A 14,310-nucleotide genomic window follows, 5' to 3' on the forward strand; every position below is an offset into this window, starting at 1 on the left:
GATGATGATTGATTGATTATTTGAGTTGGCTCTTTGGCTTAATGAAGACTAAGGACCAGTGACAGACACTCCATTACACTTTACTGTACATAAAAGAGCAGCGATACGGAAACCTTATCGCTGTGTCGCGCACATGCCAATAAAAGCTCTGTACACATTATTAATGACTTAAAGGTTGTGCAGCCTTTTCCCAGCCGTCATGGTAAACGTGATCTGACATGACAAATGTGAAATCCACTTATCTTTCAAATGGCATCTGAAGGAAATGTGCAGCCGTAATCCACAGATATTTCTGAATGATTCTTCCTGGAGCCTATCAGGATTATCAAGTAGACCTCTATGGGAATGGAAATCAGTTTTGAATTAGGTTACTGTGCGGGAGATGTACATGTGGCAGTGATGCAACAGAGCAGAGCTGAATCCCAACCCCCGAGACTTTCTGTCAGTCACAGGCGACGGGAAAAGACTTTAGAAGGGGAGCGACAAGAGTAGGAAAAGGCAAAGAGCGGCACCTGTCTCGGATCAGAGCTGGATACAAGGAAAATGTGAAGAGGTTGGCAGGAGAGAGAGAGAGGGATGAAGAGACAAGGGCATGCTGGGCTAAACTTTTTTCCGCTCTAAGAGAAATGCAAACAGCAGGAATGAGGAAAGGTTCCCCCGAAAAGTGACAAAGGCTTTTGGAAAGGTGAAGGGAGAGGATGAATAAAAAGGAGAGGCAGTATAATGGCAGAGTGGCATAACAAGCCCAGGAGGGTGCAGAGGAAAGTCTGTCCACTCCTTCCCTACTTTGCCCAGCGAGAGCCGCCTTAATAGAGCCCTTGTTTCCAGACTGCCACTCAAGGTAACGAGTTGGATAACTGCAGTCTCTTTATCTCCTCCTTCACTTATTCCTCCTCCTTCATTTATTCCATTTCTCCCTCTTACTCCTCTTTGTCTCTGTCTTCCTCTTAAATCTGTTTCCCTGCTCATCCAGCTCCTCCTTGTCCTCCTCTCTTTGTGTCCGTGTTTCTCAGTCAGTTTTCGAGTCAGCAGTCTACCTCCAAAACAGCTCTCTTTCCCCGGCCTTTCACCTCTTTATGTTCTATATTTTGTTGATATGTTTCCTTTTTTTTCTAGAACAGAGACAGGAAACATGAAGAGAGTATCAAGTGAAAACACTGCACCATCCAAATCTATGATTCAGTAGAGACAGAGGCTTCCAGGCAGCGCCCATGTCTGAGCGACACTGTTGATGATTTAATTGCAATGATCCTCCATTATCATTAACGCAAGATGATAACAGAGAAGGCGAGACTCGTTGTTAGCATGTCGTATCCTCACCGCACCTCACACATTCAATCCTGTCAAGCCCAAGGTGAGACAACAGTGAGCTTCATCGTCCTAAAAGATGGCTGCGTTTAAAAAATAAAAAAAAAGTTGATCTGACAGCAAGCCGAGAAGCGTCGTGCTGTAATTGTAGCTGACAGGTTTGGCTCACATGAAAGCGAAAATCTTTTGTTGAAGGTGTAACCCTCTGTTGTTATAGCCAGACAGTTATTTTATTATTATTATTTTTTTAAACGCCTGAATGAAACCGGATGAAAATAACCCATTTGCATATTTTTAGACATACTTCAGCATCAGTGTCTGTTATAAATAGTGTCTGACTGCTCTGCTGTACTTTGAACTATTTCATGCAGCCTTATTGAGAAGAGGAGGAGGATTGGAACAAATTCATCTGATTTAAAAAAAATAAAAAAATAAAAACCTGGCGATACACCTCATCCAGCTTTTCCCTTTTAAATGCTCCCTGTGCTTTTATCACGCTGAGATTCACAGGCAACAAAGAGCATTGGATATTTCTCTCTCTCAGGAGTGGGGAGAATTCATATGAATTTTCAAAGATAGGCCAGTTATGCTCTTTGTATTAGACTCCTGATTTTTAAGCAGCGCCTTTTAACCCAGTATTGCTGTCCTTAGAGGTGAAAATGAGGTGCTTTGCTCACAGCAAACTTGCGCAATTAGTGAAATGTGAGCTTGTGCTTTTAAGTCTGCCATGCTGGAAAAGAGAGCAAATATGGGGAACCAAAAAAAAGGGGGGGAATATGCTGTATTTTGATTTTATTTTTAGCAACCCCGCGTCTTAGACAGATGTGGGGAATTTTTAAATAGATAAAGCCCTAATCTGCGGGACATTTGATCAACGGTTAATCTGCTGCAGAAATTCTATTAAAAGGCTGAGGGCTCATTAGCCAATAGATCTTAATCCCATTACCGGCTGGGCGGTGGGGGACCATGAGCCCGGCTGTCTGTCGCTCTATGGGGGATACTGTTGCAAGGCAGTGGCGGAGAAGGTCACACACAGCACACTGCCATTTTCATAATGAGTACGGAGCATCATGCATCATGCACAATCGTGAAAAAGCCATCAGTGGCAATGCAGACACTTTTAATCACGGTGCGTGTCTGGGCCTAACATATTAAGCCCTACTGTGTAATAACAGTCTGTATTTCCTGGCCCTTAGTTTAATTAAATTTTAGCTGAAATATCAGAAAAATCTGCCACTTTGAGTGTGAATTGTTATAGAAAATGATATTGGATTTGTTCAAGGCTCATGTTTGTAGAAAAGTTTGTTGTTTGAAAGTAATAAGGTCGAATGTTTGCCCGTTGTAAACAGAAAGAGAAGCTGGAGAAACAGGGAAACGTTGATTAAAAATAAGCCTTATAGAGAGTGACAGGGAGAGAAACAGATAATACAGGGAGGAGAAAGTCACAGCGAGTAATCGGAGTCTTTTGTTAAAGACAAGAGCAGGAGGAGGGGGCAGAGTCAAGGATATTTCTAAGTGGAGCTCTGTGAGAACAAACTTCAGCTCCATTTATTGACAGCCGCCCACAGGCTGCCATTGAAGGTGCGTCAAAGCCCGTCTCAGAGCTTCTTTTCACGTCACCTTGTGGAAAGAAACTCACGTGTCGGGCAAAGTTCAATTATTTATCTATTTAATTATGCGTTGGGAAGATCAGACTGCGAGATAGATACTGACATTTCAAAAGAAATAGTTGTAAAAACCTCTAGCTTTAAAGAAAAGGCTTGTAATGTTGCATCCATTCATCCCCTGCTTTCTTTTATTGATACACATGTCCTTCTCTGGATATGCAACTATTCCTGATCAATAAAGCCTACAGACGAGATTTACTCAAATCCTCGACACGTTGTCCTATCAATTATGAATCAGTCAATGCTGAAAATGCCTACTGGGCAAGAATGGAGCTCAATAGAGCATTCACAGTAAAGAATATTCTTAAACCAACATGATAGTGACCGGGGATTAATGTCTAATTGCTCTTCTCTTCTCGTCCTCGTCTTCTCTGCAGATATTGACGAGTGTGCGGACGGCTTTGTTGAGTGTGATAGTAAATCCACTTGTGTCAACTTGCCCGGCTGGTACCACTGTGAGTGTCGCGACGGCTACCATGACAACGGCTTGTTTTCTGCCAACGGGGAATCATGTATAGGTGAGTTGGTTAAATTACAGTTGTCTCCTCATGTTTAGCTTTCATATTGGATTAGTGATGATTTTTTTTTTTTATAGTAGACAAAGTAAATGCTTCTTAAGACATGCAGTGCATACAAAAAGGCAATTTCCTATCAGTTTTTGGTGGCAATCACATTAATAAAACAACATTGTGTGTGTGCAGAATTCACATTTGGCTATGTGGAGGCTTTTGACATATGCAACACTTCATGAATGTTTCACATTATGAGGTATTATTTTAAACCTTAAGTCATGATAATTACAGGATACTTTATCCCTCGTCATATTTTTTTGTATTTGAAAATATGTCTTTAAAGTATGAAATGTATATTACTCTCAATACGTGTTGAACACAAGCTGCCATTATAGAGCCAATGTCAAAATGCCCTTATTTACTGACCATAAACTGACAGCATTTGTTTGTGCTGTTTTCATCGTTATGCTAGCTAGATGACAAGCTAGATAAAATTCATGGTCGCGTTTCAGTGACCAAGCTATTCATTATGCCCACTTTTACTCGACCTCTTTGCCTGCTTCTTGATTAGCTTGTGGTTAGTTGGAGTCAGCATTTCCAAAATAGTGACGTCCAATGCTGGGCTTCATAACACTTCTTCAAAAATCAACAGACGACATCACACAGACTACGTGCATGTCCTATACAGTGTATAGTTTTCCCTGTAAGATCTTTGAGATTTAAAGGAAGTCTCAACTGTGGTTGATTCAACTCTTATTGCTCCGTAATGTCCCATTAGTGAAATAAGCCATTCATTAATTTGTTATTTTCAATCTCAGTCCTTTCACACATGTTAGGGTCCTTCCCTTGGGTCTCCAGTTTCAGGATTTAGAGGTTCAATGTGGAAAAAAAATAGCAAAGACTGCCAAGGAGTACAGCCTTTTAAACAAGCAGTCACCCCTCATCAGAAACTCGCTGAACATTTTAGTTTTATAAGATGTTTCCACTTGTGTATGTAACAGTTTGATTGGCTTGGTGCGTCATCATCAGTCTGTTTTCTTCTTCAAAATGTCACTTTGCTGATCTGCGGCTTGTTCGTCTTCTGGAACATTCTCTCTGATACAGCCTGCCAGGTAAAGTGTCAGCTGTCAAAATAGAAACCCTCAATCTACAGAAACATGGAAGCATTGCCTGTAACAATAGTGCCAGCGCTGCTCCACTTGTTGACCCCATCTTAGCTGTCAGTTAGAGCTGGGAAAAAAACCCATTAAAGGCACTTTCAGAAAGCCGATCCTGCCTGGGTTTCACAAAGAAAAGTTATAATTTGACCAGAAGTAGGTTTCTGGGTTATATTACGGTTGTGTACTTTATGTTTCCCACAATCTGTCTCGCTGCATCTCAGAGCCTCGTTGCAAGCTCTGAGACGATTGTGTTTCCACTTTTGCGGCTGCAGAGAGCAGGTCAGTGTGGTTACTTATCGTTACATTGTTGATCTTTGAACCGTTCTGTGACAGGACATGCTCCTTTTACCTTGTCACTATGTCACATATGTAAAGGTTTTGGGCTTGTAATGAGAAAAAAAAAATCAGATTTCGAAAAAGCCATGCAGAAACTGTGTAACCTTTCCCGGAGCATATGCATGATGTCATCTCTTCTGTGCTCCCTGCAGATATTAATGAATGCAAGACGGGGAGGAACACCTGTGCCAACGACACAGTGTGCTTCAACTTGGATGGAGGCTATGACTGCCGATGCCCCCACGGGCACAACTGCACGGGAGACTGTATCCATGACAACAAGGTCAAGCACAGCGGGCAGATCTGGGTGCTGGACAGCGATCGGTGCTCAGTGTGCTCCTGTCAGGTGAGAAACTGAGGCAGATGGACACAGAGAGCAAAGAGACAAAGAGAGGAGAAATATACAGGAAAGAGAGAGAGAAAAAGGAGCGGTAGATGGATGGGACGATGAAGACGAAGACAGACATGTGGAACGATTGATATGATAAAAAAAAAGATAGTAAGCGTGAAAAGAAGCATGAGATTTTATCCTCAGAAAACACTACTTGTACATTTACAAAATCAGCAGGGAGACAAGAGATACTGCATTTTCCAACATTGGGTGCCAGAGTCGACACATACTGAAATTATCTCACAGGAGCTTTAACAAAAGGTATCAAGAAGGGATTAGAAGGGGCTTGTTGCACATTGAAAACTGAAAACAAAACCTATTCTATTTGAAAATGGTGCTGTGTTTCTGCATTTATGCATCATTTAAATCAAGCACGGTTTCTTCTACACTGGCTTCTGGTAGGGTTTGTAATTACAGCGAAACAATGGAGAATTTCAACTCTGCCGCTTTCTGATGTGACAGGCCTTAGTGACCCCTCAGGGCCAAGTCATTTTCAGAAATATTAGAACACAGTGGTATGCTTCATTTCCACAAGACTAATCAAATTCAGCTCCAGTTGAAACACCACCCTGATCTGTCGCCCTCCTCCTACAGCACCTAAAAGAGTGAATAGTGTAGGAAAATGTCTGGACTAAGTAAGAGAGAAAAAGTGAGAGAAGATGGAAACACTGGGGGGGGCTGATGTGACAGTGTGGACGAAAATGACAGTGATGCCTTTGTGATGAGCAATTTAATTAAAGTGCGTGAGCTGTATGCAGTGATATTTAAAGGTCTACCCAAGTGACTCAAGCTTTTGATGTCGTTGTTTTGATTGATTTTTGACAACAGTGACGAGGCATCTGGGAATACTTGAACCGGAAAACTCAGTTCATCATCCCAAACACATTTTTCTTGACGATTATGAGGTCACGGACCAGTCATACTTAGCAATTCAGCGTTTCACTCAACCTAATGCCAAGTGTCTGGCGGTAGTGGAAGGTGATTATGGTGGATTAGTGTCGGTAGTGAATGATCAAACAGCAAATTATTCATTTGATTACAAAGGACCAGGGCAGAAATGGCTCCCTAATTAAATGACTCGTATTAATTGATTTGAGAGATTGAGGGGCTGCCTGTCAAAATTAGTCGCGTCGGAGGGAGCGAAGGAGTAAACATGTTATTGTTTTGGAGGTGGGTGGACACAGCTGGATATTAGATGGAGAGCTGCAGGCTAACTGATGGAAGGAGAATCAAGGTCAAACAGCGCAGGAGAGACACTGACTGGGATGTGGCCAGACTGAGGTCATGCAATATGCAAATAGTTCATTGTTTCACTCTGCTGGGAGCAGCAGATGGGTGGGGTTTACTGCATCAGTGCCTCTGCCGGCGGGGTCTCTAATTCCTGAAACATTTAAGAAATTAAAGTGCTTTGATTTGATTGGCAGAAAAGAATAAATCAATGTGCAGATACTCTAAGTATAGATGCACTCTCTAGAAATAGGAGTGGTCCAGAATCCTAAACGCTTTAAAGAAAATATTTTATTATCTGTTATAATCATGTTGTAATTTTTCAGTATTAAAAATATTTAATTTATTTTATTTTATATATTTTTTTTTTTCATATTTATTAATCACGGAGAGAAATTCAGGTTTATTGAAAAACATGCTTCTCACACACATAGGTCTGAAATGCACATATGCACACACAGGACCTGTGGACATGCATTAATGGAGAGATGTCAGAGTGGGCTGCTACACAAGGAGCGCGCCAGAGCAGTTAGGGGTTTGGTGCCTTGCTCAAGGGCACCTCGGCATCACTCCTGGCACCTCTCCAGCCTCACACCACACACTGGGACGTGAACCAGTGACCCTCCGGTTCCCAACTCAAGTCCCTACAGACTGAACTACTGCTGCCCTACTGTATATATACATATAGTAAATACATTAAGGGAGCCGCCAGTAGCTAGCTTCAAATCTAATAAAATATATGGTCATGGATAACATATATTTAGACCCAACATTAATCCATCATGAGCACAGCACATGGCAACATTTAGCAAAGTAACTGCCTTTAAGAGGCAGAACCAGACTCATGTTGAACAGCCGTCTGACAAAAGTGTGTTAGGTTTGGAAAGTCGGATAGAGGGAGATGCAGAAAGATGGCGATGGATAAAGACTAATAGAGCTAAAACAATAACAACAATGTAGATAGCTGTATAGCTTGAATGCAGAAACCGCAAAAGTAAGTGTAGAATAAGCAGTAACAATTAAATATAATAAAAAACTAATCAGTCTAATATTAACACTAGCTACTGTAATGATGATGAAACAGGGAGGACTGATTATGTTAATGATAGAGGTTGAAGTTGAGCAGCTCTTAGAGTCACTTTAATATTTAGAATAATGATAATAGATGTAAGGCTGTTATTAATAGTTTTAACAGTTGGGTTCAGAGGGGGGGTCCATAGCAGCAGGCCGTCCCCCCAAACCATCCAGAGGAACCTTCAAGACGAGGGAGCTCAAGAGCTCCCAGGAGGATGGATGGTTAAATGTCTTGGCTAAAGTAGTGACAGGGGTGCATAAAAACCAGATCATTAAAAGTTTGTCACAGAATTTTACACTGAAGAGATAATCATTGTAATTAAAAAGGCATAAAAGATTTAAAGGATGCCAGCCATTACATTTCATTCCTGTCTCTTTCCTCGAGATTAATTGTCATCTCTCTCCTTCAAAATACCTCATGAAAGCATAAAATGCACTCAAACACAGGTCATTTCTTGAATTTTCTGGGTGTCAGAAAAGAAAGTTTAAAAAGGGCAATTAATCAAGGCCTATGCTGTTTAATACCAAAGTAATGAGTAATGATTCACTCAAAGATGAGCAGAGATGGCATGAAACAGTAAACAGAGGAAAAACAACTTCTACTTTCGCTCAAAAGAGAATAAATAAAATATACTGATCAGTTATGAAAATATAGTTCAAGCTTGTGTTGATCATTGATAAATGTATTTTTTATATTTCATTTTACACACAAACATTGTATCTCCAATAAAAAAAATCTTTATTCATTTCCTTCATGACTTCGGCAGTTTCAAATTAAAGTGGCTTTACTGGAGGTGAGAGAAGTTTGTGACAAAGAGATGTGACAAAAAAAGCAAAACGAGTTGAGTTTACAGCTCTTCTGGTAACTTAAATCAACGAGACAATGTGACACTCACCTAGCAGGTCTTCGAACACAGATCAATAGAAACTCCTGAAGAGAAAAACTTTTGCATTAAAATGAATGAAATGTATCTGGATTTGAAGCTGGGACTGAAAAACCACAAACTGCAGCTTCTAAACAGTTTCCAGGGCCTTTATATGCAGCCATTATGTCATTATTTATTATCTTCATGGTTAATGATCCTGTCAGACTAATGGCCTTTGTCTGTGCATGCCTCTATATGTATTCATGCGTGTGTTTAATGTTTTTTTTTTTTATTGTCCTCATGTGATGTGATGTGTGTGTTTGTGTTCCCGGCTCAGGCTGGCCAGGTGATGTGCCGCAGGATGGTTTGCGACTGCGACAACCCCAACGCTGACCTCTTCTGCTGCCCCGAGTGCGACCCCCGTCTGAGCAGCCAGTGCCTGCACCAGAACGGCCTGCTCACCTACGGCAGCGGGGACACGTGGGTGGAGAACTGCCAGCAGTGTCAGTGCCTGGTGAGTATAGACGCATGAACATCGTAGTACATTGCGTACAATTCGGTAAATGCTTCTTTTTACCCAGAGCTGCTCGCAGTGACAGTTAAAACAGCATGTGCATTCAATGCTGTGCCCACACAAGGCATGTAACAAAAACTCCGGTCTCCATGGAAATGCGCATGAATGAGATGTGCTCTGTAGAGAAAGTCAAGGAGACAAGTTTTGTGACAAGATAGGAGGAGTGATTAAGAGGTGAATAGGAGAGGAGCAAATGAAGATTGCTTTTCATGCCCTGAAAGAAAGAAGGGAGGGAGCGATTAGTGAGATTTTAAAGGATTCAAGGACCCTCAGCACAGTTGTCTGCTGTGATAGAATTATACATTTTTACTGAAGGATACTTCCAAGGTTGGATCAGGAGAAAATGTGTGTGGGAGGGTTTAATACTTGTGCATCGTCTTTGTGTGCTTTGGAAAGTTTGCGCAGAGAGCGTTCTTGTGTTGATTGATTCGTTTTTGTAGCACGTGTGTTGAGTGTCCTCTACATGCAATCCTATTCCTCATACAAAACAAAATAACATTGCGCCCCCAGCATAAATCTTTCACAGTGAGACATGCACATTTTATTTATCTCCTGCATTGTCGACCTTTTCCCACAGCTTTCCACTCTTCTGCTGTTCAAACAACAGGCAGGCATCTCATTGAGTGTTTTCTCTATAAACGTGCAAAAACCATAAATCCTATTTGTGGTTCCCCTCTCCCCACATAGCACCGTGCATATTAAATGTAAATGTCATGCTTTACATTCTCCCCTACCGTCTCGTCTCACCCACACTCAGCTGTGCTACACACCCACACCAGTGTCACTCCGTCTGTTCAGTGACTCACAAATCATCCTCGATGTGGGTCCCAGTCGAGCACTTTACAACTCATTTTTCTTCTTCACCGCCCGTTTTTTTTTTTTTTTTTTTGTGCTTTTAAAGATCAGCCCTACTTGTAACTAATATAAGTTGGTTCCAGTTTGTCAGATTTATGGTCTAAGTAGAAACAGCAATGCCATTTCCCCCTCCCCTCCTCTCCTTCTTCCATTGTAATGCCGTCCTGATGCACGGACCTGAGGGCTGGCTGCTTTTTGGATTTCTTACAGTGAGCCATTATGGGAGAGCTTGAAAATCAGCGCTCAGCTGAGAGGCAGCAGGGAGGCACAGTCGGCTGAAAATGGGTTTTCTTGGCTTCACTCTCTTTCAGATTGTCGGCACTTATAGATGTTGACACAAACAGACACAAACACATTGAAGATCCCAGAGCACACCAAGCACATATATATACAGCAAACAAACACTGGCATGAACATAGATACACATGTACTCATGTTGGAGAATGAAGGCAGACCAGTCACCACAGCAAGACATCCTCGTGCTCTCATACGTCCACACATACACAAAGACAGACATAAAACAATGTCAATGAAAGATGCAGAGACGTTCAAGAAAGGCAAAGGACCACCAGCCTCACAGTACAAAGAGCAGCACTTGAAAGGGTGAGGAGGGGGTGCAGCTTCTGAGAGACACAGTACAGAGGCTCCAGTAGCGTGACAGGGACGTGAAATGAACCTTGAATGCTGCAACACTTAGCAGAGCCATGGCTGTCCAGGCTCAGCAGGGGCCTTAAAATACACAGTGACAGCAGCCAGATGGGCGAAACATTCTCCCAAGGCCGAGATGTGAATCCTCCTCCTCTCCTCCTCTCCTCCCTGTAACCCGTGCAATCATCTGAAATCAAGAGTGTGTCCCTTGCTGAATGTGCACACATCGGCCACTTGTGATTTGCTATCTTCTTGCGCTGCAGAAGATAAAAAAAAAGGCATGGATTTTCCTCAGCCATAGGTTGTGCTGCAGGTCGAGGCGCATAAAAGAAAAGGCATGATTGCTGCAGGCTAATTCCCAGGCAAAGATAAATGTCACTGGTTTTAATCTCCTGGAGGCATTATGTGACATGCAGTCTCGTACGTGGTGAACCCTTACATCTGTCTGTGTAAAAAGCAAAAAGATTAAATTGCTGTGAGATAGCATGAAATCTGAATGCAAAGCCAGATTAAAATAATAACTCACTGAAATATCACAAAGAGAAATGAAAGGCCGGCTTCCGCTTAAGGTTGATCTCATCATAGGCCGCATCTACATAAACAGACAAAAATCACAGTGTCCCTTATCGCAGCTTGGGATGGATACCTGAGGTGACGTTCAATCCCTCCCACAGGCTGAAGGCAAAGATTCCCACTCGGGGGGAGGGGGGGGGGGATGTCCCACTCCAAATGTTTACACTCTGCACAGAGGAAGGGAGTGGGCATTAGCCGGCATGAGCCTGTGCTTTATAGCCGGACTAATTTACTACAACATACCCCTGAAATGCTGAGCCAGACGATTCTCAGTGATATTAAATATCCCCGGTGGGACTCTTGCCTCGAGCCTCTGGTAACTTTATGTGTGTGTGTATACCTTTGGTGTGGTTTAACATATGCAGTCTGAGCTCATATTTAATTTCCCAAGTAGATGTGAAGCAGACAGGAGGACCACATAAACATAAGTGGGTCAGTGCCAGATTGATACAGCAAACTGATGTGTAGAGTGCGTAGAAAGTATATATTTCAGCTGTTAGCTGAGGCCAAAAGAAAATGAAAGCAAGAGAAATCCAATAAGGCTTTGTGTCCTGAAAGTTAGAGATTAATAGGAGAACAACAATAAAACAGGGGGACTAGAACAAGTCAATTAAAAAGCTGGAGCATTTACCTCCACAGTCTTAAATAAAAACTGCTGACTGTGTTGGAAGATTGCTCTGCTCATCTATATTTTCTAAGTACCTTAACAGCTTTTTTTGTCATCAAGGGGAGACACTCCCTGTAGCATGCAAATACTCAGCGTCAGGAGAAATATTTGCATGAATAACTTGTTTAGAGCCTGGAAAATATAAAAGTGCCTTTGCAGGGATTATTCTGAACTTCTTCTCCCTTTTATCCCTCTATCTTCTCTAAAATCATATTTCTCCTCCTCCTCCTCCTCCTCCTCAGCAGGGGCAGGTTGACTGCTGGCCTCTGCCTTGCCCACCCGTGGACTGCGAGTTTACCGTGGTGCCGGAGGGCGAGTGCTGTCCCCGCTGTGTCACCGATCCCTGCCAGGCTGACACTATCCGCAACGACATCACCAAGACGTGCACGGACGAGCACAACATCTCACGCTTCAGCGGGTCATCCTGGATTAAACATGGCACCGAGTGCACCCTGTGCCAGTGCAAGGTAAGGTGCCAAAACCCGCCAGCAGCCTCCAAATAGTAAATTACTCTTTTTGCAGGGTTCAGAGGACGACGAGACACCAGAGAAAAATGGTTTGGAAATTGCAAACCTTTTGTGCTCTGTCAGGAAAAAAAAGCTGCACACTGTGGTACAGTACAGACTTAGTATTGTGAACACACTTGTGCATCTTCAACACCTTATGGTTGTATTTGTTACATATGGTGGTATATATGTCTGCAAGTGTTAATGTAAGCCGTTATGAATGAGGATGTTCATCTGTAAACAAACCGTAAGCACATGGAAAAAGACGAGTTTCCCCTTCGTTTGAAAGCAGAAATTGAAGAGACAAAATTAGAGAAGCTGACGAATATGGAATTAATTCCAACACTTTAAGTAACCCAAAATGAAAACAGCACTACATGATATATACTCCTCCCAGGAAAAAAAACAAATCGATTTTTATACTTCGAAATAGTTTTTGTTATAACACACGTTGAGAATGGTGTTACAAATACAATACGTCACCTTTGAGAGCTTTATTTACGTATTTGTCTGTATTTAATATTAGAGGGTGTCATACTGTAGATGTTTTTTTTTACATTTATATTAATCAAAGCCAGTACAGCAGATTGCTTTGAATTCTCTCAAGTTTAACATTCTCTGCAACGCTTTCTTGCAGAGAGTTGCGTAAGAAGATTGACAGTTCTTACAAATCTCTCTGCAATATATGAAACTACAACCAGCAGCTAGTTTGGTTAGATTAGCATCAAACACAGGGAAACCGCTAGCCTGGCTCTGTCCAAATGAACATTAGCATGCCAACAACTAAATAAAACACGTCATCACCTTCATGGCAACTATATGTTAACTGAATTATTGTTAACATTATTATGAATCATTGTCTTTCTTGTTTCTCTGCTGGTTATACCTCACAGTGAAAAGAGCCCTGATTCCAGTAGTTATGTTTAGCAAACAACTGGGGGGAATGTAAAACCGAGTTGCCCTTTGGGATAACTAAAGTTGCCTAGCTAGATAGCTAATGGCTGTTGCTTCATGTTTTATTTACATGTATGAGAGTTTTATAAATCTTCTCATCAAACTGTTGACAAGTGCATTCCCAACATTGTAGAACTATTCATTTTCTGAAAACAAAATGTGAAATAAGAGAGCTGCAGTGATGAAACATCAGTCAGACCCTGATCTCCTGGCCTGTGGCCATGTCTGTGCAAACAACATACTTACCTCAGATAGTCTATCCCAGTGGTCATCAACTGGTCGAACCTCAGGACCCGCCACCAACACCTCCATAAGAAATCGCAACCCACATTTAAGATATTTCTCAGCCAATGAGATTTGTTTAATAAATGATGGTGCAGTTTAGGTATCAGACAGTACAAAACCTATGACAGAACAAGGAGACAGAACAAAACCAACATGTTTTAAAAAAGTGCTTTATAGACCCACTGAAAACAGCTCCACAACCCACTTTTGGGTCCCAACCCACCAGTTGAGAACCACTGGTTTATCCCAATGAGTTGTGTAATTGGTTGAAGTTAATCAGATGGAAAAAAGCTGCTCTCAACACTTTTCGTTTTAAGACTCATGCCAAAGAACAACAACTGAGAAATTAAACTATGCAGGCAAATATCCACTTCATTACCAACTGTGCGTATAAATTGTTGCTTCAGCTTTAGTGCTAATCCACCAAGACTCACTCCCTCGCCTCAGTCTTTTAGAATGAGGTATTTTCTTTCAGCCTGTCTGACAGGAAGTGTTAGCAGCTGTACTCGGTGGACGGACTGATAAATATTCTCCTTGCTTTCTAGCGAAGATTTCAAAAAGAATTCAAACACATTTTGGAATTAAACTTTTTTTAACCAGTGTGCTGCAGAACAGTGTGTTTCCTGGCATTCTGGTGTGATAGAGGTGATTTAGCTCCGACAGTGCTGGGCCTTCAAACCTTTAAAGTTTATCAGTCCCCTAAGCTT

The 14,310-nt window shown here is 41.9% G+C and overlaps 1 protein-coding gene across 3 annotated transcripts in view; it reads left to right on the forward strand.

Moving 5' to 3' along the window:
• nell2a (neural EGFL like 2a) overlaps positions 1–14,310 on the forward strand; it is an 87,151-nt gene that overhangs the window by 71,813 nt on the left and 1,028 nt on the right. For 2 of the 3 annotated variants that reach the window (XM_020645887.2, XM_065957025.1), the window contains 4 exons: positions 3,353–3,493; positions 5,136–5,329; positions 8,879–9,055; positions 12,101–12,325. In XM_020645887.2, coding sequence (XP_020501543.1) covers positions 3,353–3,493; positions 5,136–5,329; positions 8,879–9,055; positions 12,101–12,325 — 737 coding nt within the window. The remainder of the gene's footprint in view (positions 1–3,352; positions 3,494–5,135; positions 5,330–8,878; positions 9,056–12,100; positions 12,326–14,310) is intronic. The other variant, XM_020645888.2, reaches the window with a different exon arrangement.

This window comes from Labrus bergylta, chromosome 7, assembly GCF_963930695.1.
Source record: "Labrus bergylta chromosome 7, fLabBer1.1, whole genome shotgun sequence".
In the NCBI taxonomy this organism is placed as follows: Eukaryota; Metazoa; Chordata; class Actinopteri; order Labriformes; family Labridae; genus Labrus; species Labrus bergylta.